Here is a 27,617-nt window from a genome sequence, read left to right on the forward strand (position 1 = left end):
ATGAACCTAACAAATAGACCTTGTGTCGGAGGAAACAGCCGCGTGTCTTTGTAACGTTTAACTCGACCATCTGTTGTAATATCTGACTCCACGACATCATTCCGTCAGCAGATGTTCAATGCACTCACGCGGGCGCTTGTCATGTCTTTAATTTTGCAGTAGCGGTGCCCAGGGGCCACTCGGTGGGGGGGGGGGGGGGTCGTTGTGTATATATTTAAAGCTCGACGACCTTTAAAAGCCTTTAAGTCCAAACAGATGGGAAGATATAAAAATAAAAAAGGGGAAGAAAACTTGACGGCGTGACAATCGAGGTCATCGAACTCGTCTCGATCGAACATGACGCGGCGAGCATGTTGATGCCCCCCCCCCCCCCAAACAAAGTCCCTTCCTTCTGCTCAGTCATAACCTGTAAAAACGAGTAAAGCTGAAGAGAACAAATAATCTGTAATAAAGAAATGAGGAAAAAAATGAATCCTGACTTGGCTTTATCTGCATTTCTTTACAAAGGAAGAGGAAGAAGAGGATGAAGAAGACGAAGGGGATCCAGATACTTAAACATATGTGGGATTTAATTCCTCACGTGGGGCTTATGATTGTTGAATATAGAGGAAAATATAACATAACCGTAATCTCATTGGGGTCACATGTGACTGACTCGTTTTGCTTTAAAAAAATACTCACCTTGTAGCTCCGCCCCTAAAGCGTCCCCTGCTTCATGGTCTGTTTGACTCTAAATGACCATAAAGTATAAATGATGACATCATGCTGTATAGAAGAAGACTTGAAACTAGAGACTGAGACATAAACTCATGTTTACAATGTTTACTGAGGGAATACATCAAGAGAGAAGTCATTATATAGACTTCTATACAACCAGAGGAGTCGCCCCCTGGTGGTCAGTTGAGGGAATGCAGCTTTAACACATGAAGCATATACTTCTATACAACCAGAGGAGTCGCCCCCTGGTGGTCAGCAGAGAGAATGCAGCTTTAACACATGAAGCATAGACTTCTATACAACCAGAGGAGTCACCACCTGGTGGTCAGCAGAGAGAATGCAGCTTCAAGACATTTCTTCAGATTCATCCGAAACACAATTGTTTACCGTCGCAAACGGAGCTTCTTGATAAACAATAAGAAAAACATTCTTTAAAAAAAAAGAAACTCCCAACAAAGTGAAAAGTGCAAGGCAACACATTTTATTCAAAGGCCTAATTGGCGTTAAGGTACAGCATTATTAAATATAACCATTCCTTCCTTCCCGTGAAACATTCAGGCTGTTGTGACGTATCCGACGCGATGAGCAGCGAGAGTCCGTCATCTCCTCTTCCTTTGATTAAGACACTTCATGACCGGCCGTTTCCTCTGATGTCGGCGCTTGAGTGTCGAGAGCCGCAGAACGGAGTCGTGTACTTTACATCCCTGCGCGTAATGTTTATATGTCAATAAATATAATAAATAAAAAGTACAAATATCTGAATATTACGGAGTCCGGATTGTTATCAAAGACGTCGTTCGTCGTCGTCGGATACGGCGACGCGACTCGGTGAGATGGACACGCGGACCGAAGCGCCGCCGCCATCCGCTTCGGGTGGGGGGGGGCAGGAAACAAGCTTTGGGCCTCCGCGATCCACACACATACATTCTGTTGAACTCTCCGTGTTCGGTCCTCCAGGCTCTGACCAAGTGTTCGTGTGGAAAGAGTCCCCCCCCCCCTTCTCTTTGCTGCAGTCCAGGTCCGTCCTTCAGTAGTTGACTTTCCCGGGAACCTGCACATTCACCCCGCTGTAGTCCACCATGTACATGGGCCACTGCTGCAGGACGGAGGAGACAAGGACGGAGGAGACAAGGACGGAGGGAACACGTTGTCATCAGCGCTCGACCTTGTCTCTAAAAACGTGCTTTTAATATTCAAAAGCGGAGGAAGACGAGCACGGCTTCCGAGCTCAAAGATTAGACGTTTAATGCGAAGACATTAAGAAACTGAAATTAAAAACGTTTCATTGCCGCTGGTTTCAGCAGAATGTTGAACACTAAGGTGACCGTGATTTTGCCTTCAGGACCCCTCGGCTGAGGGACGACCTGGCTGAGGACATGAGGCTTTTATTATTTATATTGTATGTACTATTATTCGTATAATTGTTTTATCTTATCTTATATATTCAGTTTTTCTTATTGTAAAATTTGGTTTGAAAGGTTACCAAAGTATATACATACATATATATAAATATATATATATGAAATAATGTATATATACTAATATATATGTATATATTAATATACATATATATATGTTAATACATACATATATATGTATATATATTATATATGGATACATTAATATATGTACATATAAATATATCTATATATAATGTGTATATACATATATATGTATACATATACAGGACTGTCTCAGAAAATTAGAATATTGTGATGAAGTTCTTTATTTTCTGCATTGCAATTAAAAAAACAAAAATGTCATGCATTCTGGATTCATTACAAATCAACTGAAATATTGCAAGCCTTTTATTCTTTTAATATTGCTGATTATGGCTTACAGCTTAAGAAAACTCAAATATCCTATCTCTAAATATTAGAATATCATGAAAAAGTATACTAGTAGGGTATTAAACAAATCACTTGAATTGTCTAATTAACTCGAAACACCTGCAAGGGTTTCCTGAGCCTTGACAAACACTCAGCTGTTATAAATCTTTTTTTTTACTTGGTCTGAGGAAATATTACAATTTTATGAGATAGGATTTTAGAGTTTTCTTAAGCTGTAAGCCATAATCAGCAATATTAAAAGAATAAAAGGCTTGCAATATTTCAGTTGATTTGTAATGAATCCAGAATGCATGACATTTTTGTTTTTTTAATTGCATTACAGAAAATAAAGAACTTTATCACAATATTCTAATTTTCTGAGACAGTCCTGTATGTATATATTAATATATATGTATATATATATTTATATATATATAATAATGTGTTTATAAATATATATGTATACATTAATATATATAATAATATTTATGCATATATATATATAATAATGTATATATAAATATATATGCATACATTAATATATATATATATATAACAATCTGTATGCATATATATATATATGTATATTAATATACACATATATATATATGTATATATTGTGGTAAAATAAAAACAAATGCTAAACAGGCACGACCTGCACACATTAAGTGTGTTTAATATCTGTATATATATATTAATATATATCTGTATATATATATTAATATATACCCGAATATGCTAATCTCAAAACAGACACTAAACAGACGCGGCGGCGTCGGGATCACCGCCTCAAACATTCCTCACGGCGGCCTCAAACTCACCATCACTGGAATCTGATTGGTCGACGTCAGGTCGGAGGAGGCGGGGCCTCGGCTGCTCTCCTGGACTCTCTTGCGCTTCCGTCGATTGGTGGAGACGTCCGTCGCTACTGGAGACGCCAAAACGTTTAGTTTACCTCCCCGAGGGTTTTGAGATTAAAGAAACGAAAGAATCAGAAACACTGACAACTCACCGGTGTTACAGGCCTGACTGCAGATCTCTGCAAAGGGTCTGAGAGAGAGAGGGAGAGAGAGAGAGAGACATATAGGGATAGAGAGAGAGAGAGAGAGAGACATGTAGGGACATAGAGAGAGAGACATAGAGAGAGAGAGAGAGAGAGAGACATGTAGGGACATAGAGAGAGAGACATAGAGAAAGAGAGAGAGACATGTAGGGACATAGAGAGAGAGACATGGAGAAAGAGAGAGAGAGAGACATGTAGGGACATAGAGAGAGAGACATGGAGAAAGAGAGAGAGAGAGAGCGAGGGAGATAAAATAAGAAAAAAAGAATCTTTCTAAAGAACCTTCCGTGTCTTTGCCTCCATTCTCTCATCTCAACATGTTGTTTGCTCTTTGTTGTTGTTTACATGCTGTTGTTTACTCGTTGACGTCTCAGAGGCTGCATTTCAATGCAGACGCACAAATAAACCACGATGAGCTCGAGGCCCCTGAAGCCCCCTGAGGCCCCCGAGGCCCCTGAAGGCCCCGAGGCCCCTGAAGCCCCCTGAGGCCCCTGAGGTCACTCACTGCAGCTGGCTCTTGATGTCGAAGGTGAGGTTGTCGGCGGCGTGGAGGATCTTCTCCAGGCACACGATGTCGTAGCTGTTGGGGTTCCTGAAGGGGACGTCGGCCGGGAGCCCGCCCACCTCCACCGACTCGGGGCTGCCGCGGATCAGCTTGTAGGGGACCACGACGGAGCGGTCCAGTCCCAGAGCGTCACCTGAACGCAGCGCGAGACAGGAAACGGAGCTTTTTAAAAGATCGGCAACCAGAGAAATACAAAATAAAATGAATGAACATGTTCCGGGTTCAAACACGTGTCGACCAACGGACTTTAAACCAAGTTTCCGGATTTTGTAAAATCTCGCTGTATAATGAGTATAAACCTAAAATGAGAGACAATAGTTAGATTAAAAGAATACATATGTATATAAATGTTTATTATTTTTAATAAAACATGAAAATAACAACTTTCCAGGACTTTTGCCATTTCTTTTTTTTTATTACGGATTTTTCCAGGCCTGTAAATAACCTTTTTTTCATTTTTTTATTCCATGACTTCCCGGTTCTCCGTGACCGTACGAGCCCTGTGTTCTAATGACGGTGAGCTGTGTGCGTCTCGTGTCTGACAAAAAGGAAGTTCACATATTTATCTTGGATTAAATTCAAGGAAATCTGAGAGTTCACCTCAAAACAGGAAGTCCACCCACCGTACTTCCTGTTGAAGAGCTCCTTGACCTGGTCCCGCAGGACGACTTTCTCCCCCAGGCGGTTGACGTCGTCGTCGTCTGGAGAGACGGAGAGAATCGGCTCAGTGGACGCCGACGCAAACAAAAAAGCGGCGGCGGGGCAAAGCGGACGCTCCACTCACCGCTTATCGAGGCGTAGGCCTTCTTCAGTAAAGTGACGCGGCGAGGCGCTGCAGGAAACCACCACGCCATTTATTAATATTACTCGACGTCCGCGTGAGTTCTTCTGTGCTACATGGTGGTTATTTAAGGAGGCGTTCACGTTATCTCACCTGGTTTTGGAATGAGTCCTTGAAAAGGTCTGCAAAGAACAAATAGAAAGAGTTAAAGTGAATATGAATACTAAGTCAAGGGCTTTTATTGTGAAAGGCAAGAACAGACGGAGTGGACCCGGTCTGCGCCGCAGCAATAAAAGTTTATGATGTATTATTAATCTCAATTAAAGGCGAGTGGACTGAGAGGGACAGGGAACCAAGTCCCAGGGGGTCTCGGGGGGTCTGAGGGGGTCTCAAGGGGTCTCAAGGGGTCTCGGGGGGTCTGAGGGGTCTCGGGGGGTCTCGGGGGGTCTGAGGGGGTCTCAAGGGGTCTCGGGGGGGATTCCGGACCTGGTGATGGTGAAGTTGATCTTGTCGGCGACCGCCAGGATCCTCTCCAGGTTCTGGGAGCCGAAGGTGCAGGGCTTCCTGAAGGGGATGCCGGGGGGGAGGCCCTCGATGAGGACCGAGTCCGGGTTGTTCTTGATCCTCTTGTAAGGCACTTGGACCGGGTACTTGATGCCCAGCGCCTCGCCGTACTTCCTGTTGAACAGATCCTGGACCTGCTCGCGCAGCGTGTTGGCCAGGTCGATCCTGGACAGCTTGGACTCCAGGCACTCTAGGGGGGGGGGGGGGATAGATACACCAAACAGGGTTCAGGCGCATGTCGACCGATGGATTTACACGACTTTAAACCAAATTTCCATGAGCAAACATTCCGTGAAAAGTGACATTTTTTATATTTAAACTAACAAAGAGAATTCCAAAGCATCCAGTAGAACCTCAGTTAAAATATGCGAGTATGATCGAGCGTATGCCGGCTTATATTTTGAGCGTCATTCTTTTAAAAAGCATATTAATCATTTAAAACTCAGTGTAAAAATAAACATATGAATATAACAAATTTCCTTGACTTTTCAAAAACTTTAGGGATTTTTTTCTTCTTTTTTCTCCTGGACTTTTCCAGGCCTGGAAATAACCATTTTTATATTCCTGTATTTTTTTCCAGGTTTTCCATGACCGTACGAACCCTGCTCAAAGCCCATTCATGTGGGATGAGCACAAGCCTCGGGGTTCAGGGGAACCAGAACCTGAACCCACCTGAGAAACCGGGTCTCTTGGAGGCCGGGTCTTCCGGTCCCGGCGTTGCATCCGGGGCGTCGAGCTCTTTGGGAAACAAAATTAAAAAAGGTTAAACGTCGCCGCCTCTTTTTTAGATTTACCGGCAAACAAACAGACGTGAAGAGCTCTTCGTCCCAAAGAGAAGTGAAGAAGACTGGAGGAGCGTCCTTCATCCCTCTCATCCTCCTCAGATGAGCAGGTTAAAAAAAGTATCCCGTGAACTGGATTCAACCTCCTCGCTGCAAGCAAGGAGCGTCTTAAAGCTGCTTTAGTAACTTTCCCCCCCTCCTTCCCTCCCTCCTTCCCTCCCTCCCTCCCTCCTTCCCTCCCTCCTTCCCTCCCTCCTTCCCTCCGGTCCTTGGCGCTACCCTTTTAATAAAGAAAAATAAACCTTTCCTGCAGCTTCAGGAGGAAGACAGACGCCTCTGAAGGTCGGGTGTTACGCTGCTGGGAGGAGAAATAACTCACTGGGGGAGTTTTTCTTATAAACCCTCATCGTCACCTGTGGACCCCCAGAGGCATCATGGGAAATGTAGTGCTCTGACCCTTTGGCTAGGATGCAAACGGCGGCTGACTTGTGTGTTCATGACCGGCGTGGTTTCCTCTTTCCAGTCGGGCTCTCGGGAATCTGATGTCACGTTGTTTACAGGTTTGTTTACAGGTTTGTTGACAGGTTTGTTTACATTCTCGAGTCGGGTGAACACGTACCGGGGTCACAGACGGCGATGGGAGGCATCTCTTGTTTCACCTGCTCGGCCAGCAGCTCGGGCCTGGAGACGAACACACAGGCCGTTACCACATCGGGGAAGCTCGTGAATCAGATGTTAAAGCGTCAACAACAACAACAACAACAATACGGGAAGGCTCAGCCCCCGTTTCCAATGACGGCTTCTCAGTTGGGTTTGGTTGAACAAAAGCATCTTAATATTAAAACCCGGACTGAGGAACAGCTTCTTCACACACACACACACACACACACACACACACACACACACACACACACACACACACACACACACACACACACACACACACACACACACACACACACACACACACACACACACACACACACACACACACACACACACACACAGTGCTGTGGAGGGGCCAAAAGACTCTTTTGCATGACACTTTTAAGCCGTTGACGCCTGTGTTTTATGTTTTATTCATTCTTATTTATTTGCATTTAAATTATAAATGTCCCGTCTTCATGTTTTTACAACTGTTCTTATTTACTTAATTTTCGTGTTTTTACAACGACGATAAACTTCCTTTTCTCCGTTGCAACAACTGATCCATCAAAATGGTTAAAAACGTCTCCGTAACGGCGCCGACGGATCCGCCCTGACGCCGGACGATGAGGTTGTGGCGCCGGAGGACTTCCTGTTCTCACCTCTTGATGACGAACTGGATCTGACCGCTGGCGGCTAAGATCTTGCGCAGCTTGGCCGCTCCGAAGCAGCCGGGCCGGCGGACCGAGACGCCCTCGGGCAGCCCGCTGGCGTACAGGTCCTCCGGGTACATCTGGAACTTGGAGTAGGGCACCGCGGCCGGCTCAGGGAGGCCCAGGGCGTCGGCTGAGGAAGAGGAGGCGGAGCCAAGAGGTTTATTTTCTTTCTCTTTTAAGCATCTAACAACGCAGCATCCCTCTTGTCTTCAGGGTATCGTCGCATAATCATCCCTCCTTTCTCTGCTTTGCATTCACAATGTGGTACGAGGGCGTCCCGATTATGTTTCTACTCATACTCTCTCTTCTGTTATTACTGTTCCTTCGTGAAGAATCCGATATTCCGGTTTTTTTTAGGGTGACTACAGATGAAAAATAGCCTCTAAAAAACCTTTAGAAATCATTTGGAATAGACTGTAACAGCTTAACGTTTCACTGGCTGGTGGAGGATGAACTTCCTGTCCTCGTATGTGGCGAGGGGGGGGGGGGGGCAGCTCCAGGCAGCTTACCGTACTTAATGCTGAAGAGGCTCTCCACTTGTCTCCGAAGCTGAAGAATCATTTCACCGATGTCCTCCACCAGACTCCCAGCTAATCGAATTAAACGGATTTTTAAAAAAGAAGAAAGAAACACATTTACACCGGAGCACGAGGGGGGGGGAAGTATGACGTCATGGCTCCTCCCCCCCCGCCGTCTCCACTTTGATGGATTCCAGCTGCTCTGCACTGACCTGGCGACAAATGAACTTGAAGAAGAAACGTGGCTGTGGGCCACTCTAAATAATAAACTACAAAAGTAATAATAGAGTTGTAGTTTTTAAGATGATTGAACATGTTATTCCTGGGGAGCACAAAGCGGCCGGTCAGAGAGCGAGGCGGTACCTTCAGAGGATCTCCGGGCGCTCTGGGACGCGGCGTCGGGCGACAGAGCTTCAGCTGCAGGAGGACAGGCAGACAGACAGACAGGCAGACAGACAGACAGACAGGCAGACAGCTGCTTTCAGACTGTTACGCAACAAACGGTTCAAATATGTGATTTGCTGTTTAGCGGAATAAATAAATAAATGACGCTTCGCTGGTAACTTCTCAGCGTGAAGTTGGACTAAATCACCGCCAGCTGTTTGCACTCATCACTATATCTGGAGAGCAGTTTGTTTAGAGCTCGACTGGCAGATGTTACACTATGCAGCTGCCTGTATATATATATACAAATATATATACAATTATATATATATATATATATATATAAAAGTAATTCCACTATGCAGCTGCCTGTATATATATATACAAATATATATACAATTATATATATATATATATATAAAAGTAATTCCACTGTGCAGCTGCCTGTAGTGGAATTATATATATATATACATATATATATATGCAATTATATATACAATTATACATGTATATATAATTGTATATAAATATATAAATATATATACAAATATATATATACAATTATGTATATATAAAAGTAATTCCACTATGCAGCTGCCTGTAGTTGAATTATACATATATATATATATATCTATATATATATATATATGTATATATATATATTTATATATATATATATACACAAATATATATACAATTATATATATATATATATATATATATATATATACATATCCTCAATGAGCTGATCCGGTTTGGATGTTCTTGTTCCTCATGTTTTTGTTCTGGACTATTCTTTGTTAAAATCACTATTGACCATCCCACTGTTTCCCCTTGTCCCTCTGCATTTGCCCCCCCCCCCCCCTCTCCCCAGCATTAAAGGTAGGGAGACACCATTTCTTTTAACCATTTAACGTTTCTTACCATGGCGGTAAATCTGAATGAATAATAATTTGGAGTTCATGGTACCCGTAACCTGGCATGACGCTGTCACTCGAAACCCTTAATTTAAAACAAGCTTTAAGTCCTGATGGAACATGGCGTCTGATTGGGGCTCAAGTTTAATGAAAGAAGCCAAACTGGTTAATTCTGCTCCGTGGAATTCAATTCACTTCCTTTTGTATCGCCCAAAATCACAAATTCGCTTTACAATCTTAACACGTACGACCTATGAACGACCTTCAGTGGGGAGATCCTCCCGTCATCAGCATAGAGCTGTTTGCTTTAAATGTTTTCGAAAGATTTATTACTAGGGCGACTCCTCTGGTTGTATAGAAGTCTATGCTTCATGTGTTGAAGCTGCATTCTCTCTCCTGACCACCAGGGAGAGACACCCTATGGTTGTATAGAAGTCTATGCTTCATGTGTTAAAGCTGCATTCTATTTACTGACCACCAGGGTGAGACCCCTCTGGTTGTATAGAAGTCTATGCTTCATGTGTTAAAGCTGCATTCTCTCTCCTGACCACCAGGTGGCGACTCCGCTTCATTTTGTGGTACTTTTACTCCGCGTAATGCAAAAATGTGAACGAAAGAACACGTGAATGAAAAAGAGGCGTCGTCGTACACGCGGCATGTCGCTTACCTTCGTGTTCTTTCCTTTAGGGGTTCATTTGTGAAAGAAAAGAAAACTTAAACAAAGCACAATCAAAATCAACAAAATAAAAACAAAAACGCCTCCTGGAAGCGTCGCACGCCAATCGGCCCGAGGTCACGCCGAGTAGACTCCTCCCCCTCGCAGCGCTGCATCCGAGTGTTTGCTTTTATTCAGAAGGATCAAATTAAATGTCTCCTTTTTTCAACCGTTTTCAGAAGTTTTAAGAAGTTTTTATGGTCGTGCTTCTGGAATATGAGTTGAAATGATTATTAAATGCGTCTTTTGCACCTTAAAGGGTTCTGACAGATCACCGCTGGTGATTTGAATGTTTGAGGCGTTAAGTCAAATTAAACCAAAAAGCATCTGCTTGGTGAGATGGGGGGGGGGAGACCCTCTAAGGTGGGAAAAAAAGACTAAAATCACTGCAAACGTGCCGTTAATTAACACTTCTAATAAATGCGGAAGAGAGAGAGAGAGAAGTCTGCTCGGATGTCTTCACTCAAGCTTTTAAAGGTGAATGTTAAGGGGGGGGGGTGAGTCTCTAATCCTTGTGGGCACCACGCACCAGTCTTAGTTCTGCTGGTGCACGGTGCCATCCACAGAGGAGAGCTAGTGTCTGTGTGTGTGTGTGGGGGGAGCTACAGTGGGCCAGAGTTTGGGAGGGAGGGGGTTGAGCTACGAGTATCTGAGGAGGTTTTGGTCGTGGGGGAGTGGGAGGGGGGGCAAAAGAGAAGGTTTCTGAGCTTATTTAGCTCCTACAAAAACAGCCGGGTGGAGCCGGCGTTCCAGAGGTGGGAAAAGAGGTGGATGGAGTGGAGGCGGAGCTCACCTTCTGGGTTTTCCACCGGGTGGTGGGGAGCAGAGGGAGCGGCGGGCTCGGCCGCGGCCGGACACGCGGCCGGACACGCGGCGGCAGCGGCGGCTGGCGGCTCGGCCACGGACTCGCTAGGCTCCTCCCCTCCCGTAACGGCCTCTAAGCAAACCAGACAACAACTGTTTGTACCCTCGTGGACGTGGCGCCGGCCGTCGGCAGACGGGCGAGCCGGCGCACACTCACCCGGCACGGCGGCCTGGACCCCGTCCCCGTCCGGAGGCTCCGTTTTAATCCTTTTCAGAGGGACGCAATCCCCAGAAGGACCTGCGGGGGGCGGACGGCGGCGTGTTTTATGGCGGCGGTGAACAGAGAGCGTTTGAACTGACAACGCGATGAGACGGGGTCTTCAGCATCGCGTTGAGACTTTTGTTTGCACATACCTGCTTCACAGTCCGCCAAGGGACTCACGCACGCACTCGCTGATCTGAGAGATTAAACCAGAAGACACCCGGGTGACTTCCAAATTACAAAACGGGTTCATTAAAAATACATAAGCACTTATGAGGTGGTGGGACACGGGAACGGCTCATGGCTACTAACCGTGTACCGGCACTTAAAATGAATGAGAGTGCAGATTTCACATTTGGCTTAAAGGAATATTTCACCTGAACTGACCATTTGTACCTCAGCCTGCGTTAACTTGACTTCTTAAAGAAAACTTTCCCCCCGTGCCTCAAAAGGTGAAAAACAGAACCCAGCAATGTGTACCGGTGACTCCTCTGGTTGTATAGAAGTCTCTGCTTCATGTGTCAAAGCTGCATTCTCTCTCCTGACCACCAGGGGGCGACTCCTCTGGTTGTATAGAAGCAGAAATAAAGAGATGAAGGAGTTGGAGCCGTTAATAAACAAGACTCTTCTGATTCTCTGTTCACCTCGAGGGGCTCGGGGAGTGGTCGATGTATAAAAGGTTGTTTAGCAGGTGTAGTATTCCTTTTAGTTGTTGAATTATGTGATAACAATCTGGTGAACTAAGGACCAGCTACATGACGACGAGTCTGAGACTTCAGGTAACCTGCACAGATTTTAAATTTAAATATATATATTTTTTATGCATTAGTTGATTTATATATTTAGATGAGATTATATTTTATTTTATTCAGCCCCAGGGGGAAATTTCTTAGCACAGCAGCAAAACATTTTTACAAATATATAATAAAATTCTAATAAAATAGCAGGGCATGTTAAATTTAAGAATTTAAAATAATAAAGGAAAGTAAAAATTAAATGAAAATTAAATACAAATGAAAGTGTATACAGTGTCCCTAAAGTATAAAGTGACAGCAATACAATAAATAGCTGGGCATGTTACATTTAAGAATTAAAAAATATAAATTAATCCTATTTATGGAAGCAAATCACAGCTGGTGTCATAGTAGGAAGGAAAACGATAAATACAGTATCTATATCTATAGATATATATTTCCTATATATATACCATATATATGTTTTATATATACTGTATATATCTTGTGTGTGTGTGTGTGTGTGAGACCTGCTGCTGAGCGGCTCGGCTGCGCTGGGCGAGATGCTCAGGTTGTCCAGGAAGCCGTCTTCGAGCGTGCAGCCCGGGTCGTGCTTGCCCTCCTCCCTCGCCATCTTGCCAGCGGCTTGGACAAAAAACAAGACAACAGGATAAACAAAACAACGAGTAACATCTGTGAGCTGTAAATATATAAACAAACACTCGACGGATGTAGAGGATTTTTTAAGTTATTCGCTCTGTCTCATAATAATAAACTGTGAATATGCCAACAATGAGCTCAATTCAGAATTGTATTGGGTTAAATTGTGTTATGTGTTTAAATGTAATATATATTTTAGATATATATATATATTTATAGATATATATATATATTTTAAATATATATATATATATATATAAATATTTATATAAATATATATATATTTATAAATATATATAAATATATATATATAAATACATATATATATTCTTTTATATATATATATACAGGACTGTCTCAGAAAATTAGAATATTGTGATAAAGTTCTTTATTTTCTGTAATGCAATTAAAAAAACAAAAATGTCATGCATTCTGGATTCATTACAAATCAACTGAAATATTGCAAGCCTTTTATTCTTTTAATATTGCTGATTATGGCTTACAGCTTAAGAAAACTCTAAAATCCTATCTCATAAAATTTTAATATTTCCTCAGACCAAGTTAAAAAAGATTTATAACAGCTGAGTGTTTGTCAAGGCTCAGGAAACCCTTGCAGGTGTTTCGAGTTAATTAGACAATTCAAGTGATTTGTTTAATACCCTACTAGTATACTTTTTCATGATATTCTAATATTTAGAGATAGGATATTTGAGTTTTCTTAAGCTGTAAGCCATAATCAGCAATAAATCAGAATAAAAGGCTTGCAATATTTCAGTTGATTTGTAATGAATCCAGAATGCATGACATTTTTGTTTTTTTAATTGCATTACAGAAAATAAAGAACTTCATCACAATATTCTAATTTTCTGAGACAGTCCTGTATACATTTTTGGCTAGAAGTTTGAATAAATCATGTTTAAATATTAGAGATGGAATTAACTTGTTTTGTTTATTCAGGTATCATAATCAATAGTGTGATCAGAACATCTCTAGTAAAGATACAACGGCATGACACTAAGTCTAGAAAACTATTATAAACTATACATGACATTAAAATCTCTCCAGAAAGCTCACAGTTCAAGAAAGACAGTTAGGTTTTCAAATGTAATTAAAGACAGTCGCTTTAATCAACCCAAATCACAGCTCGCATGCGTGAGAAGATAGAACAAATAATAACAACAACAACAACAACTGTAATCTTACCGGTGAAAATCCTTTCATCAAACATTCTGGAACATGAAAAAAAAGGAAAATAGTCCATTAGTCACAGAGTTCAAAGAGTGTTTCAGCTCTCGGGGCAAAAAACCCCCCCCGTGATGCAAATCCGTGTGCAGGAAGATGTCATTCACGTCTTTTTAACGGCTCTTTAACCAAACCGGTGCCAGGCCAACAATCCTGCAAATGAGTCATTTCTCTGTTATCGCCGATTCCCCCGCCGACCGCCTCACTCCGTCTGACATCGTCCTTAAACTTCAGACGGTTCTTTAAGTCGTGAGTATTCATGTACATGTGCTTGCACCGACTGTTTGAGATTAAAGTTGGACTTGTGAAACGTCCCGCTGATGAAGAAGAGCCCTCTTCCTCCACAGTTTATTAACAACCTGGCGCATTAAAGCCAGATGTCCCGATTGTGTATCGGGGTCAAGACTCGAAGCTCATAAAACACGTCGGGAAACGGCGTGGCTGTGATAGCTCCTCCCCTCCAGGGGGGGGTAAAACATCTGAAGTGTGGTTCTTTGGGTGGAGGGGGGGGGGGGGGGCACAGAGCTGCTGATATTCTTCATTGTTCCCGTTGTCAACAAACACTGTGAAAGGATCCTCAGACTCCTCTGAGCCAGGAGTTTCTCTCGTTGCCGTGAACACGGGCGGCGCGGTTCATTTTGGGGTCAATCCAACGCATGCCCCGCCCGCCCGCCGCTCTCTAGAGCACCGAATGTGGATTAATGCGCTGCTGAAAATAGTCCCACGCAAATCTACCGGTTACTCTTTCTCTGAGTGTCGAGCAAAACTTGCAGCAAAGCAGCTGTTTTGGGGACATGAGTTTTTTTATACATGAGGCCGCTTGAGAGCGGCATGAAGAAAAAAGAAGTCAATACCGTTTGACGATGAAGCGGATCCCGTGGCGCTCCTCCAGGATGCGCTTGAGCTTGGGAACGCCGTAGGTGCACGGCCTCTTGAAGGGGATCTGGTCCGGGATGCCGATGATCTCCACGGCCCCGGGGTCGCAGGCGATTTTGCGGTAGGGGACGGGCACCATGTGGTCCAGACCCAGGGCCTCGGCTGGAGGCACACGACCATAAAGCAACGAGGAACATCACTGAGACGGTCAATTTAACAAGTCAGATTTGTTTCCAGCTAAATGAAGAATTCAAACTTCAAGGGAATAATAATCGGTGCTGTGGGCTCGGATGAAGCTGCTCAGCGCTGTCCTCATTGAGCTAAATGATTATGGCTCGTATTACTTTTAATAGTATATATTCCTTACTTTTAATAGTATACAGTATATTACATACTTTTAATGGTATATATTACTTACTTTTAATAGTATATATTACTTACTTTTAATGGTATATATTTCTTACTTTTAATAGTATATATTCCTTACTTTTAATAGTATATATTACTTACTTTTAATGGTATATATTTCTTACTTTTAATAGTATATATTACTTACTTTTAATAGTATATATTCCTTACTTTTAATAGTATACAGTATATTACATACTTTTAATGGTATATATTACTTACTTTTAATGGTATATATTTCTTACTTTTAATAGTATATATTCCTTACTTTTAATAGTATACAGTATATTACATACTTTTAATGGTATATATTACTTACTTTTAATAGTATATATTACTTACTTTTAATAGTATATATTACTTACTTTTAATGGTATATATTTCTTCCTTTTAATAGTATATATTACTTCCTTTTAATAGTATATATTCCTTACTTTTAATAGTATACAGTATATTACATACTTTTAATGGTATATATTACTTACTTTTAATAGTATATATTACTTACTTTAATAATAATAATAATAATAATAATAATAATAATAATAAAGAAAATGTGGAAAACGGATCCCGTCGTGGCGGCGGCGGCCGAATGAGAACACGACGTGTCATGAATCACCGAGGATGAGCGCTGACCCCAATCCATCAACGTCCGTGGACACGCAGCCAATCAGCACGCAGCATGAACGTTTCGCCCGAGGAGGCGGGGCTACCTTTTGAAGTATGCTGCCGGCCTGGGATATCGAGGAGAGAGACGCTCACCGTATCTGCTATTGAACAAGATCTGCACACATTCTCTCAACGTGTTGATGTCCTCCATTTCCCGAATGAAAGAGTCCCATTTTTCTGCGATGAAGAAGAAGAAGAAGAAGAAGAAGAAGAAGAAGAAGAAGAAGAAGAAGAAGAAGAAGAAGAAGAAGAAACTTTTTACACACGCGGTGAATTCAAAAGAGCCGAGCTTCACTGCCAAGGAGCTGAGATTAATCTTGGCCATCTACTCAATGTCAACTTGGGAAATAAGTGCAATCTTCTTACGGGATTACCCTCGACATGGAAGCAGCTTTAGCCCTTTAATGGTTGAGGTTTAGTCAAGTTTAGCCTTTTGTTCAGTAAACAATGCTCGGCTTCTGTGTGAGCCGGCAGATCCAAGAGAAGGAGAAACTAAACTCACAAAAACACCCCATGAGACGGAAGATCAGAATAGAATATTCATGTGAGAATATTTTAATTGATTTAAGCAGGAAACGCCTCATTGAGATTTAAAAGAAATCTCCTCTACAAGAGAGTCCTGGCCGAGACAAGCAGGAGCACATTCAACAAAGTTTCAGATATAAAACACTGACAGACAGTAACACATTTTTTTTAAATACAGATATTTTTTTAGATCTCAACATGAATAAAACCAAAACTAAGACATAGGGACTCATACCTCATCTACAACCAGATGAACCTTCCTCCAACTCCTTCAATCTATTTTTAAAAACACCTGAAGACACTTCCTCATGAAATGTGTATCGCTGAATCTGGAACTGATGTTTGAGGGCAAAGACATTTTTAAAAAAACTGCGTTGTTTTTTTCTGATATAAGCTTTCTTAAATTTGATGATTGAAAAAATGTGATCAAGACTTTTCAAAGGGTTTCATCGAATTCTCTCAATTCTCTACGTTGATTTATTTGAACATCTCTGACACCATATCACAGTTTTTACGTTACTTCTCCATAGTCAGTGTCAGTAGAGGTTTGTTTAAAGGTAATGCATAAAACCACATTTAAAAACCCTCTAAACCAGGGCTGTCGTACTCATCTTCACCGTGGGCCACATCAGCATCATGGCCGCCTCTTAAAGGGCCGGCGTAACTGAAGCGCTGTATAAACTACTCCCGAACATATTGTTAAATAACTCTCTTTGCATTTGATTATTGTTTATTCGAGAGTAGAAATATTGAACACAAGAACATTTCTCTAATATTATAACACAAATCCATTTTTTTCTTTTGAAGGTGACAAATTCACCTTCAAAATAAAAGCACAGGATATAGAGGCGATCATGTGTCTTTCAAGCCGTCAGGGTCCGCATAAAATGACGTGGTGGGCCGCATTCGGCCCGCGGGCCTTGTGTTTGACACCAGTGCTCAAAACTATCCCTTCTAATGTCATGACATACCCTTAAAATGAATAATTCCACATTTTGCAAATCAATTATTGTCTTTCTTACTAAAGGTTTGATTCGATTTTTATATAGTTATATGAAGCCGTCCAAAGGACACGGTCCTCCTCCCGGCTGCAGCTCCGGAATAATCGTACGGAATAAAATAACGAGAAGCGCCGACATTTAACTCGAAAAAGCTAATTAACAGGAAGTGTGATGGAAATATTGAGCACATTTAAGGTCTGTGCGGCGCAAATCGTTCACGTCTTAGGATGCCGCTCATTAGTGATGATCAATCTCACCGGATTTTTCATGTACGATGGAGAAGAGCAGCCTCTTGGAGATGTGGACGCCAGGAGGGCTCTGCCCCTCCTCCCCGGGGAGTCGCAACGCCTCGTCTGAAAAAAATGCATAAGAATACGCTCAGTTCACTTCACTTCAGCCAGAGAGGTTCAAATCCACGAGATACTGGACGCAATTATCAAATAGACACCAGCGTTCAAAAGTGTTGGGTCACCCAGACTATTTTGTGTTTTCCATGTAAACTCACACTTTGATTCATCAAATTAATTGAAAAATGTATAGAAAATATAGTCAAGACATTAACAAGGTTATAAATAATGATTTATATTGTAAATATTAATGTTGTTCTTCTTGGAAGGCCAGTTTTATACCTTCTCTCACCAGCGTAACTGTTTTCAGCTGCGCTCACATAAAAAGCGTTTTAAAGGGTTTTCTACCCCTCCGCTAGTCTTCTAAGGCGATAACACAATGTACCACTAGAACACTGGAGATGGGCCTCTACACACCTCTGTAGAGACTTCATTAAACACCAGAAAATAGTCATTTACACATTAACTATGTAGAGAGTGTATTAATGATTAATTTAATGTTATCTTTATTAATAAAAAACAGAGCTTTACTTTGAAAAATAAGGACATTTCTAAGTGACCCCAAACTTTTGAAGGAGACAACCAGCTGATGTGGTTCCACACGCCGCCTGGACGATGTATGTGACATGGAAATGTGCTATAAAGGGTAAAGTGCTGCTCTGAGTGAAATAATGAGACTTCAAAGACCACCTGAATACATGAACCGCTTCTCTAGGTCACGGAGTCTGAAATACACATTGGTCATGTAGAGAATTTACATTTCATTGTCGTCACGCTCGTGGTCGTGAATGTCGTCTCCATCTTGGATTGAACATCTCCTCACGAAAGGAATCTTTTCAACCCCGGTGTTAACTGTCGGTGCTGTGGTTGCGGATCACATCCCGCCTCGCGTGCGCGTCTCACCGTTGCCGGGACAGTCCTTGGCGGACGTGCCCGTCTTGTCGGCGCCCGCGGTCCAGTTGGCCAGCCGGTCCTTGCCCAGGTTGAGGAGCGACATGGGCTTGAAGTCCAGCTTGCAGTCCGGGGGAGGTTTGGAGGACATGGGCATGCCGTACAGGAAGTTCGACAGGACGGAGTTGCTGGAAGAGGCGGGACTTAACGACGTGACCGCCTGGGCGGCGGCGGCGGCGGCGGCGGTCTTCCCGGCGCCGTGGCTGCCGGGTGTCACGGCGCCGGTGGAAGAGTTGTGATTGATGTCGGTGGCGGGCTTGGCTTCTCGAGGCAAGTCGTCCGCCGGCCTGTAAACAGACACAAAGACATGCGGAGGGTTTGAACGCGTCGCGGCTTGACCTCCAGCTTTTTGTTTGCGTCGCCTGCCAAGTGTCTCTCGGCTTATCGCCACAGCAAAGGCTCCGTTTGAACATTATGGCCTTGATCCTTTTCAGAATAAATGATTTAAAGCTAAATTGAATCAGCTCATGTGTGTGGTAGCGTCGGAAATACACGAGGGCAAAGGGCAAAACTGCCCCTAAGAAATATAGTTTTGCCCCTTATATCATGAGGAGGGGCACAAAATGCCCCCATAAGGTCCTCTAATAATTCTGATAATTTAATAGCGTTTTGTTTTTGCTCTGTGTTGTGTGAGTCCGATGTATTGCCTGTACTGTACACAAACAAATCTATAAATATAATTTTAAAATATAAATAAACAATGAAATAAGTTATAAATGTTAATAGTTGTTTAAAAAATATAATAACAATAAATAACCTCAAGGAAATAATAATAAAATTGAACATGATTGTCTGATTTATGTTTTCTGTTTGGTTTTTGTTTTAAAAAATCTAAGAAAACACTTTCTACTGTAAAGTACTGCCTAATAGTCTAATTATTGCCATTTTTATGACAATTGCTCAAATACTGTAAGCCTAAATAAGTATATTAATTATTTATATAAAGGTTCAATGTTATTTCAAAAGGTTACATTTATTGGGGCCCCCTGAATATCATTCATGGATCATTTAAGGGTCATAGTGATATGTTCTGCTCATGTGGACACTATCACTGAGATAAGGATGAACTAGTTTAGTGTTAAATATACCATTCAATGGAAACAAATATTATAATAATATATTAATCCAAAGAATAGAGAGATGTCGATAGTTATTTATTGTGAAGGCCCCCTAAAATAGGCGTAACGACGCCTCTGGTTATAAGCAAGCCAATAAAGCTGCTTTTCCACCAGTAGTTTTAGTCCTGGAATAAAAGGTTCCTTCAGCTCGTTGTTCCCCTGGTGGCTTGAAGGGGAAGCACACTCTGCAGCCTGTGCGGTTCAGCGTGTCTGCTGCCGTGTTCACTGATGCGCGTGGTAATGAATGGAGAGCGCCGGGCTCCACGGTCAATCACACGGGGAGCGGTTGATGGTTATTTATTCGGGCTTCAGAACTTAGCGGCTGAGAAACATCCAGAAAGAATAGCTAAAAGTCACGAATCCACCGGGAAACAATCGGACAACTTTTCTCTTTTTTTTCCTTCATCATGAGTCCGGAAGCCGAATTTCAGTTTATCAGAAAAAGAGAAACGCTCTCCCTTCGCTCCTAAAATGATTCTTCAATCAATAAAGAGATTTATTAACAAAAGAAGCAGTTGTCTTTGGATGTGTGTGTGTGTGTATGTATGTATGTGTGTGTGTATGTGTGTACGTACGTATGTATGTATGGTAGTGTATATATATGTATATATAATATGTATATATATATATGTATAATCAGAGACTTCTGTCTGTCAACAGGCTCCGCCCACACGTGACATTCCAGCTCCTGGCTGTTTATTATCAGTCACCTGGTTATTACGAAAGCTGAGGGGTGAGTTGACCTCCCGAATAAATGACAAGTACCACTAGCCGGGCTTGGGCTACATCCACGTGAATCTCTGAGTTCTTGGGAGGCTAACGCTGAACCTTCAGCGTGTTTTTCCACACTGCAGCCCGTCTGCTCCCAATAACTCGCCACAAGAGCAGCCAGCAGACGAGGATCGCCCTCTGCAAAGCATTAAAAGCTGAAATACCGATGTTTTTTTCACCAGTCCGGAGATGTGAACCAGCTGGTTTCCCGTTGTCCCAAAACAACAACAAGCAGAGCGACCGGACGCCGACTCACCTTTTCACGCTGAACTGGATGCGGTGGCTCTGCTCCAGGATCTTCATCAGCGTCTTGGTGTCGTACTCCGAGGGCTTCTGCAGGGCCACTCCCTCGGGCAAACCGTGGGCCGCCACGCAGCCGGGGTCCTTCTGGATCCACTCGTAAGGCACGGGGACCAGGCTGCTCTTCCCCACGGCCTCGCCTGCGTGTCACACAGAGCAGCGTGAGCACTTTGGGAGGGTTAAGCTGAGGTGTGTGTGTGTGTGGGGGGGGGGGTAATACACGTGGAAATCAATACCAGGTCCAAAAGTCCGTTTCAGTGGACTGTCACCGTGCACTCGGCAGCACTCGTCCATCACATGGACAGACCATTGTCCAGCATCCCATTAATTAGGAATTCAGAAACATAAAGACCCTGTGCACACCAGAGGACTGGAGTGAACACTTTTCATGTTTCTTATGATATTTCAGGATGCGTCAGGTCCCCGTCCTTACTGTAGAGTACAGTGAAGACCTCCTCCACCATCTTCCTCAGAACAAAGATGTTGGACTGGGCGTCCGACGGCGCTCTGGATTTCCCGAGCTCGCCGTCCTCACTGGGTTTGCTGAGCTCTCCTTCCTGGTCTTTGGTATGAGTGTTGGCTGTGGGGGGATTCTGCAGACACGGACCCCCTGAGAGCCAAAAGGGGCACAGAAAAATCACATCTTATGCAAATTATGGAAATATTGGAGAAAAGAAAATTCAGATGCAATATGATTTTTTGAAATAAATACGTCTCCTTTTGAAAAATGATGCCTTTTAATATGATTGTTAACAACCTGAGACCCAAACAAGTCACTTATTCCGAGTCGAGGGTATACAGTGAAGTCAACTTATGAAGCACATTTCATACATTATGTGCACACGGTGACTCCCTATTTCATGGGAGTTTTTCCTGGTGCGTGTGAGGTCAAAGGTCAAAGGTCAGGGATGTCATATGTGTACAGATTGTAAAGCCCGCTGAGGCTACATTTGTAATTTGTGATATTGGTCTGTATAAAATAAACTGAATTGAATTCCTTTTCTCCTTCTTTACTAAAACACAGCGAACTGGAACTCGCTTCACGGGAGGCCTCGACCCCCTCGACCCCTCGACCCCTCGGACTTTCAAGGTCAACAGGTGTGCATTTTACTTCCCGCGCTGACATCTGAAATATGCTTTCAAACTTACAGACTAGTTTTCAATTTGTTTACAGGAAACGAAGGGGTACACTGGAATCTGTGTGTGTGTGTGTGTGTGTGTGAGAATGAGAGGCCAATTGTGATTTGAGTGACAAGAAGGAACTGAAACATCAAATAAAGCTCTTTAAAAAAATTGAAAAAAGCCTCCGACAAGGTAAATGCGAAACAAACAAAATAAGAGTTGTTGTTGTTTTGGAGAAGAAGAAAAAAACGTAATGCAGCCAAACGTTTTTTTCCGCGCCACATGAGATGCAGACTGCTCGACACCGGCAGGAGAGCAGGACTCACGGCAGAACTTGTAGAAGTCGGTCTGGATCTCCCTCCTGGAGTTGAGGAACACTCGGCCCTTTTCCGTGCCGACGGCGATCACGCTGTCCTCGTGCACGGTGACGCACGCCACCTCGGCGTTGAGCTTGGACATGGCCATGCACTGCAAGACAAGGAGGAGGCGGCGTTTACCCAGGAGTCATTCCCGTTGAACTCTGAAGAAGATCTGAGGAACTCCATGAAGAAAACGGAGGGACCTGGAAGAGCTGCATTCTGGTTCTCTTGGGAAAGGGGACCGCATCGACTCGATTCAATTAATTAAAATATAATAACCGTTCACATAAAAGTATGTCGTTGAGTAGTTGGTTCTATTTTATCACCACAGACTGTATCTGAGAAGCGGGCGTGGATGCTTTGTGGACTGATGTTTTGAAGCCTCGAATTCGGCATTTTTTTCTTCGTCATCGGAAGTGACCATATTTGGACTGGGGAGGAGTGACGTCGAGACCTGTCAATCACAAGGTAGCCCCGCCCAAAAAGCTCTTTGTTCTATCTGACTCTATTTGGACCATACTTTTACTGAATGAACATGCTGCTGGATCTGTATCGTTGCTGCATGGTCACGATGCAGAAGCTTTGGCAACGTCTCAGTGGAGGCAGTAAACCGACCAATGGCGAGGCTTCTGTAGATCACGTGATGAATGACAGTGAACTCCCACCGTCAGCTTCATCTCTGCGGTAAACATTTGAACATTGTTGGAGGCAGAGACGTTAAAAACAAACGTTTTCTCTCCGCTGCTACTTTAAAGCTCAGCGTGGATAAAGCTCACATGCTAAGCCGTTGCCTCGCGATGCAATTTTTGTGGAAGCGGCGTATCACGTAACATTATGGAGACTGGGGGATATTTCATGCCGTCAGTCTCACACAGTCTGAAGTGAATCCTGATTTTTAAAATATATATATATATATATTATCTATGTGTATATATATTGTATATATATACATATATTATATATATATATATTATCTATGTATATATATATTATATATATATTATCTATATATATATAGATATATATATATATGTATTTATATATATATTTTATACATTTTTATCCAAGAGGAATAAAATTAAATGTATCCAAATAACTATTAGTTGCAGCCCTAGATGGAACAAATGCGTCATCGCATTAATAAGAAATGCAGCCGTTTATTATATTCGCGCCTTTCCGGCTGGATCTCCACGAAGTCTCGATGAGACCTCCGTGAAGAGCGTCGGCTGGATGTGGGGCATACGTACCACCGAGTCCAGGGCGGACACCAGGCTGGTGAGGATCTCCTGTCGGGCCGACGCCAGCGGGGCCTGCGGGTCGCCCCGGTGGGAGGAGTTGGTCCGGACGCCGTCGCATGCCAGCTTCCTCATCTGAGCCATGCCTCTCTGCACAGAGGGACCAGACGAACACGGTTACAGGCGGGACATTGCGCAACACCTTCACGTTGACGCGCGGCGGCGACCTGCATTCAAAGCAGCTTCCGCCGACGTCGTTCGGTTTGACTTTAAGCAAATGCAACAAAAAAAAGCAAGCGCATCGATCTGACACCGAGAGACGATCGAGGTGAGGAAGGGTGGAGGCTTTTTCTTCTTCTTCTTCTTCTTCTTATCTTCAGGACGCATACGCCATTCGCGGACAGATCACGGCTAACGGCGCTCGCGGAGACGACTCGGCAATCCAGCCGTTGTGACATTTCCACTCGCGGCCGCGAAATGTCAAACTCGCGGCGGTCACGCGAGAACGCGAAAGACATTTAGGATTCATCGTCACGTGAACCCCCGAAATGTCCGGGCAGAATCTTTGCGCCAATAGAAGTTGAGATCAAGCGGACGGCGTGAGTGGAAACACTTTGAGCCGCTAGGTCGTCCGACAGTCGTCCGCCGACCGACATCCCGAGAGTCTCGAGAGTGCGGCTGAAACGTGAATCCATCTGAATCCGGCATATTACGGTTTGGCGGCCGTGTGTTCGGGGGCTAGCTGGAGCCCTCGCGTGACGTCACATGAGCCTCTTTACGGGAGATAAGTTCCCACAACCAGAGCGTCGCTGAAAAATAGAAAAAAAACTCAATTACCTAATTTCCAGATAACACGACAGACTATGTAAATAGAAGTACGGCGGAAAAGAGATAGGGACCGTTACAGCGGCGGGGCTAAAACCAGGCACCATGTTCTCATGGCAACCGAGGCCCGTCTCCTTGGAAACTAATCTCGGGGCATTTGAACAATGCAGCTCTGGCCTTTAATCTCTCCAGACACTGGGAACCATTATGCTAGCCTCTGGCAAGCCCGAACCACTGACTCAATAGAGAGAGAGAGAGAGAGAGAGAGAGAGAGGAGGGTGGGTGTGACGGGGTTCAGCTGCACCGGTCTGAACACGCCGAGTCTATTGGCCGTCTAAATCTGCCTCCCCTGGGGCCATGGCAAACATTAGCTCCCTCCTAAAGTATTACGGCCTCGAAATAGATGGCCTCTTTCCCTCCGACAGCTTTGAAAAAAGGCAGGAAGGGGGAAGCGGGCGAAGGAGGAGGGGAAAAGGTGGGGATGAAGCTAAAGCGAAGGCTCAAGAAGAGTAATGCCGTGTCAAGAGGAGGTGAGGCGAACACTTCAGTGTGAGGAGGGGTGTTTCAGAATAAAGCAACAGATTGGACCCGTGGAACTGGTTTTTTTCGTGGGGGCATCGTTTTTTTAAATATTCTTAACACACAAGCTGATTAAAAATAAATAAATAAATAACTAGAACGGGCACTCGGTAGAGCGCATACCTTCGCATATCACAAGAGTGGGCATTGAATTATGAACATGTTGGCATTAGTTGCATGCCAATTGTATAAAAATTGACCGTGCTATGGTAAAAAGAAGATATTAACCTTTTCATGATCTTGACCTTGACCTTTGACCAAATCGATTCCAAAATCTAGTCAAATGGTCCCCGGATAATAACCAATCATCCCACCGAATTTCAGGCGATTTGGTTTAATATTTTTCGAGTTATGCGAGTAACACACACACAAATAAATAAATAAATACACGGCGATCAAAACATTACCTTCCGCTTTCGGTATCGATAGACACACACACACACACACACCAAATCCAAATATCAGCATCAGAACTGAAAGTCACATCGGCCCCTAAAATGATGAATGTCTCACGGACTGCACCAGTGTGTAAAAATGTACCGAGGAATCTATTTTTTGAATTGTTTCCTAAAAAGATGACCAAAAAACAGCTTTGTTTTTTGCGTGTGCATTTCTATCGATGCCTAATTGGACGGATGTTGCCGGGCTTTTCTCCTGGGCAAAGCGCCAGAGAGCCACTCGGAGCCAACCTCTAAGTGAATTTGCTCAGAAACTGCATAAAACCTGTTTAAGAGGGGCCCAAAGAGGTCTGTAACACGATAACGCTGCTTACTGACAGAGGGGGTACTCTGGATACAAATACAAATATTGTGCAAATATCCACGAGTCGGTGAAGGTGACTGGTGAATGATGTTCCCGTTGAACAGGGAGCTGGCGTCGCTCTTTAAAACAAATGAAAAACAGAGTGTCAAAAAGGGGATACGTCTCCGGCAGGAAGGTGTTGACTGAAGTTGAGTCTGCTGGCACCTGTCACGCTCTCATTTGTATTTTTGGATGGACAAACATTTCTGTTTCGCTTCAGCTGCAGACGACGTGTGCTGGATGTCCTTTAGAACACGATAACGTGGTCATGGGCGGCAACCTCCTCGAAGGGGAGCCGATGCGGAAGCGTCTCAAACTCGCCTTATCTCGTCGGGCCAGACTCCGGTTACGAAAATAAACATGGTATCGGCGTTCGTACTTCTCTTTCTCCAGTTATTTCCTCTGTAAACATCGTTTTTTGCGGTCACGATCTCTCGGTTCACGTCTTCGTCAACCCAGCACGACGTTCATTCCGTAAACGATGCTTCATTTAGAGTCGCGGGGGGGGGGGGGGGGGGGATGCTTTAGGGCGGGCTTCGTGTGATTGGCGGGTCTCGGTTGCTATCGGTTGCCGTATTCGGCGTCGCTTCTGTTCACCGGTTGCAAAAATTCCAAGATGGCGACGGCCCAATCGCCGAACTCGAGGCTTCAAAACGTCCGTCCGCAAACCCAACAAGTCAAGGTGACTGCGTCCACTTCCCGCACACGGGCCGTGGGGAGCACGCATCGCCGATTCGCGGTTTCACGGCATGTTACGCTCTTTGGAATTAGCGTTCTCGACGTGCGCGTGCTCAGGTTGAAGCACGGCGGGGCGGAGCTTAAGCCGGCGCCATGACAACGAACATTTGACCGGGCCTCGTGTGACATCCGCTGGTATGCAAACAGCAGCTTTTTTAAAAAAGGAGCCCAGGAGTTGTTTTTTAAAAACTATTTAGGCTTTTATGAGCAGATCCTTGTCATTTGAGCCATTTTTTTTTTTTTGCATGTGAATGACGACACACACACACACACACACACACACGAGAGTGCAGGTAACGCGATGCACATTCCTGCCAACGGTTTCACACGACTCCTGATCCACAGGCGGCACGTCTTCACGAGGAAGGACATTCCTTCACGCAAGGAATCTTAACGGGAAGTCGGACGACGACCGCACGCCTTTTCGTTTCACCTCTTCTGCGTGTGAGTGTCGGCGGAGACCCCGTTCGTACCGTACGCGCCTCGTGTGGATTCAAACAAAGAGGTGAAGCGCGGTGTTCATTCGCCCGTGTTGTTTACCGCGCCGCGTCGATCTGTGCCACAGAGTCAGGTCAGAGTGCCCTTTTGGGGGGGGGAAACAGAAAGAGGAAACTACCGCGCTCCTGGCTCGACTGGCTTAGACCGGCACCGTGCCGGTCGCAGTCTGGAGCGCACAAGGTGTAACCGACAGGTGCGAGACGACGAGCAGGAGGTGGGGGAGCGGAGAGATGTCAGTCAAGTGCAGTCTGTACATGCCTGCACGGTCTGCGAAGGAGGTGTAATTATGGGCGGGAATTCCACGGGTACAAAAGAGTCCTGAAATAAATGTTTCGTCCAAAACTTTGTTTTGTGTACATTAATTGCAACGGCAACTTTGATGAACAACTTGCAATAAATCAGGGTGTGGTTTGACAGCTACTTATTAAAAGCAAACAACGTAATCCCTTTGTTCACACCCTGTGCTCGAGGCCGTGGCTTTAGGGAATGTCATCCCTGATTTTTTTGGGGGCTTGCGATGCCTGGAAGGATTAATGGTAGAGAACGGACCACAGACACCAAGCCTATGCAAGGATATGCAATCCTCCAAGTCTTAT

The 27,617-nt window shown here is 43.9% G+C and overlaps 1 protein-coding gene and 1 long non-coding RNA gene across 7 annotated transcripts in view; one reads left to right on the forward strand and one right to left on the reverse strand.

The window, feature by feature from the left end:
- Positions 1 to 1,177: 1,177 nt before the first annotated feature.
- Positions 1,178 to 27,617, reverse strand: part of gtf2ird1 (GTF2I repeat domain containing 1) — a 28,227-nt gene continuing 1,787 nt past the window's right edge. Inside the window, exons 1-27 of one of the 5 annotated variants that reach the window (XM_056441502.1) lie at positions 26,165 to 26,212; positions 23,593 to 23,730; positions 22,313 to 22,454; positions 21,298 to 21,474; positions 20,821 to 21,004; positions 18,628 to 18,962; positions 17,635 to 17,730; positions 15,945 to 16,028; positions 14,753 to 14,936; positions 13,860 to 13,885; positions 12,527 to 12,641; positions 11,415 to 11,458; positions 11,218 to 11,298; positions 10,990 to 11,133; positions 8,544 to 8,597; positions 8,172 to 8,252; positions 7,609 to 7,792; positions 6,921 to 6,982; positions 6,192 to 6,257; positions 5,442 to 5,709; positions 5,109 to 5,137; positions 4,959 to 5,006; positions 4,798 to 4,875; positions 4,115 to 4,307; positions 3,559 to 3,596; positions 3,368 to 3,474; positions 1,178 to 1,813 (exon numbers count right to left, since the gene is read on the reverse strand). In XM_056441502.1, coding sequence (XP_056297477.1) covers positions 1,745 to 1,813; positions 3,368 to 3,474; positions 3,559 to 3,596; positions 4,115 to 4,307; positions 4,798 to 4,875; positions 4,959 to 5,006; positions 5,109 to 5,137; positions 5,442 to 5,709; positions 6,192 to 6,257; positions 6,921 to 6,982; positions 7,609 to 7,792; positions 8,172 to 8,252; positions 8,544 to 8,597; positions 10,990 to 11,133; positions 11,218 to 11,298; positions 11,415 to 11,458; positions 12,527 to 12,641; positions 13,860 to 13,885; positions 14,753 to 14,936; positions 15,945 to 16,028; positions 17,635 to 17,730; positions 18,628 to 18,962; positions 20,821 to 21,004; positions 21,298 to 21,474; positions 22,313 to 22,454; positions 23,593 to 23,730; positions 26,165 to 26,197 — 3,060 coding nt within the window. In that variant the 5' untranslated portion in view covers positions 26,198 to 26,212 and the 3' untranslated portion in view covers positions 1,178 to 1,744. Of the gene's footprint in view, positions 1,814 to 3,367; positions 3,475 to 3,558; positions 3,597 to 4,114; positions 4,308 to 4,797; positions 4,876 to 4,958; positions 5,007 to 5,108; positions 5,138 to 5,441; positions 5,710 to 6,191; positions 6,258 to 6,920; positions 6,983 to 7,608; positions 7,793 to 8,171; positions 8,253 to 8,543; positions 8,598 to 10,989; positions 11,134 to 11,217; positions 11,299 to 11,414; positions 11,459 to 12,526; positions 12,642 to 13,859; positions 13,886 to 14,752; positions 14,937 to 15,944; positions 16,029 to 17,634; positions 17,731 to 18,627; positions 18,963 to 20,820; positions 21,005 to 21,297; positions 21,475 to 22,312; positions 22,455 to 23,592; positions 23,731 to 24,417; positions 24,633 to 26,164; positions 26,213 to 27,617 lie in introns of those variants that run through there. The other 4 variants (XM_056441515.1, XM_056441508.1, XM_056441522.1 and 1 more) reach the window with 4 other exon arrangements.
- Positions 20,912 to 22,358, forward strand: LOC130211362 (uncharacterized). 2 transcript variants are annotated; one of them, XR_008835015.1, is made up of 5 exons: positions 20,912 to 21,053; positions 21,274 to 21,431; positions 21,889 to 21,962; positions 22,039 to 22,178; positions 22,280 to 22,358. It is a non-coding gene; the product is annotated as an uncharacterized LOC130211362 (long non-coding RNA). The 2 variants fall into 2 exon arrangements; XR_008835016.1 differs by having other exon boundaries at positions 20,912 to 21,025.

The sequence above is a fragment of the Pseudoliparis swirei genome, chromosome 3, assembly GCF_029220125.1.
Source record: "Pseudoliparis swirei isolate HS2019 ecotype Mariana Trench chromosome 3, NWPU_hadal_v1, whole genome shotgun sequence".
Taxonomy (NCBI): domain Eukaryota; kingdom Metazoa; phylum Chordata; class Actinopteri; order Perciformes; family Liparidae; genus Pseudoliparis; species Pseudoliparis swirei.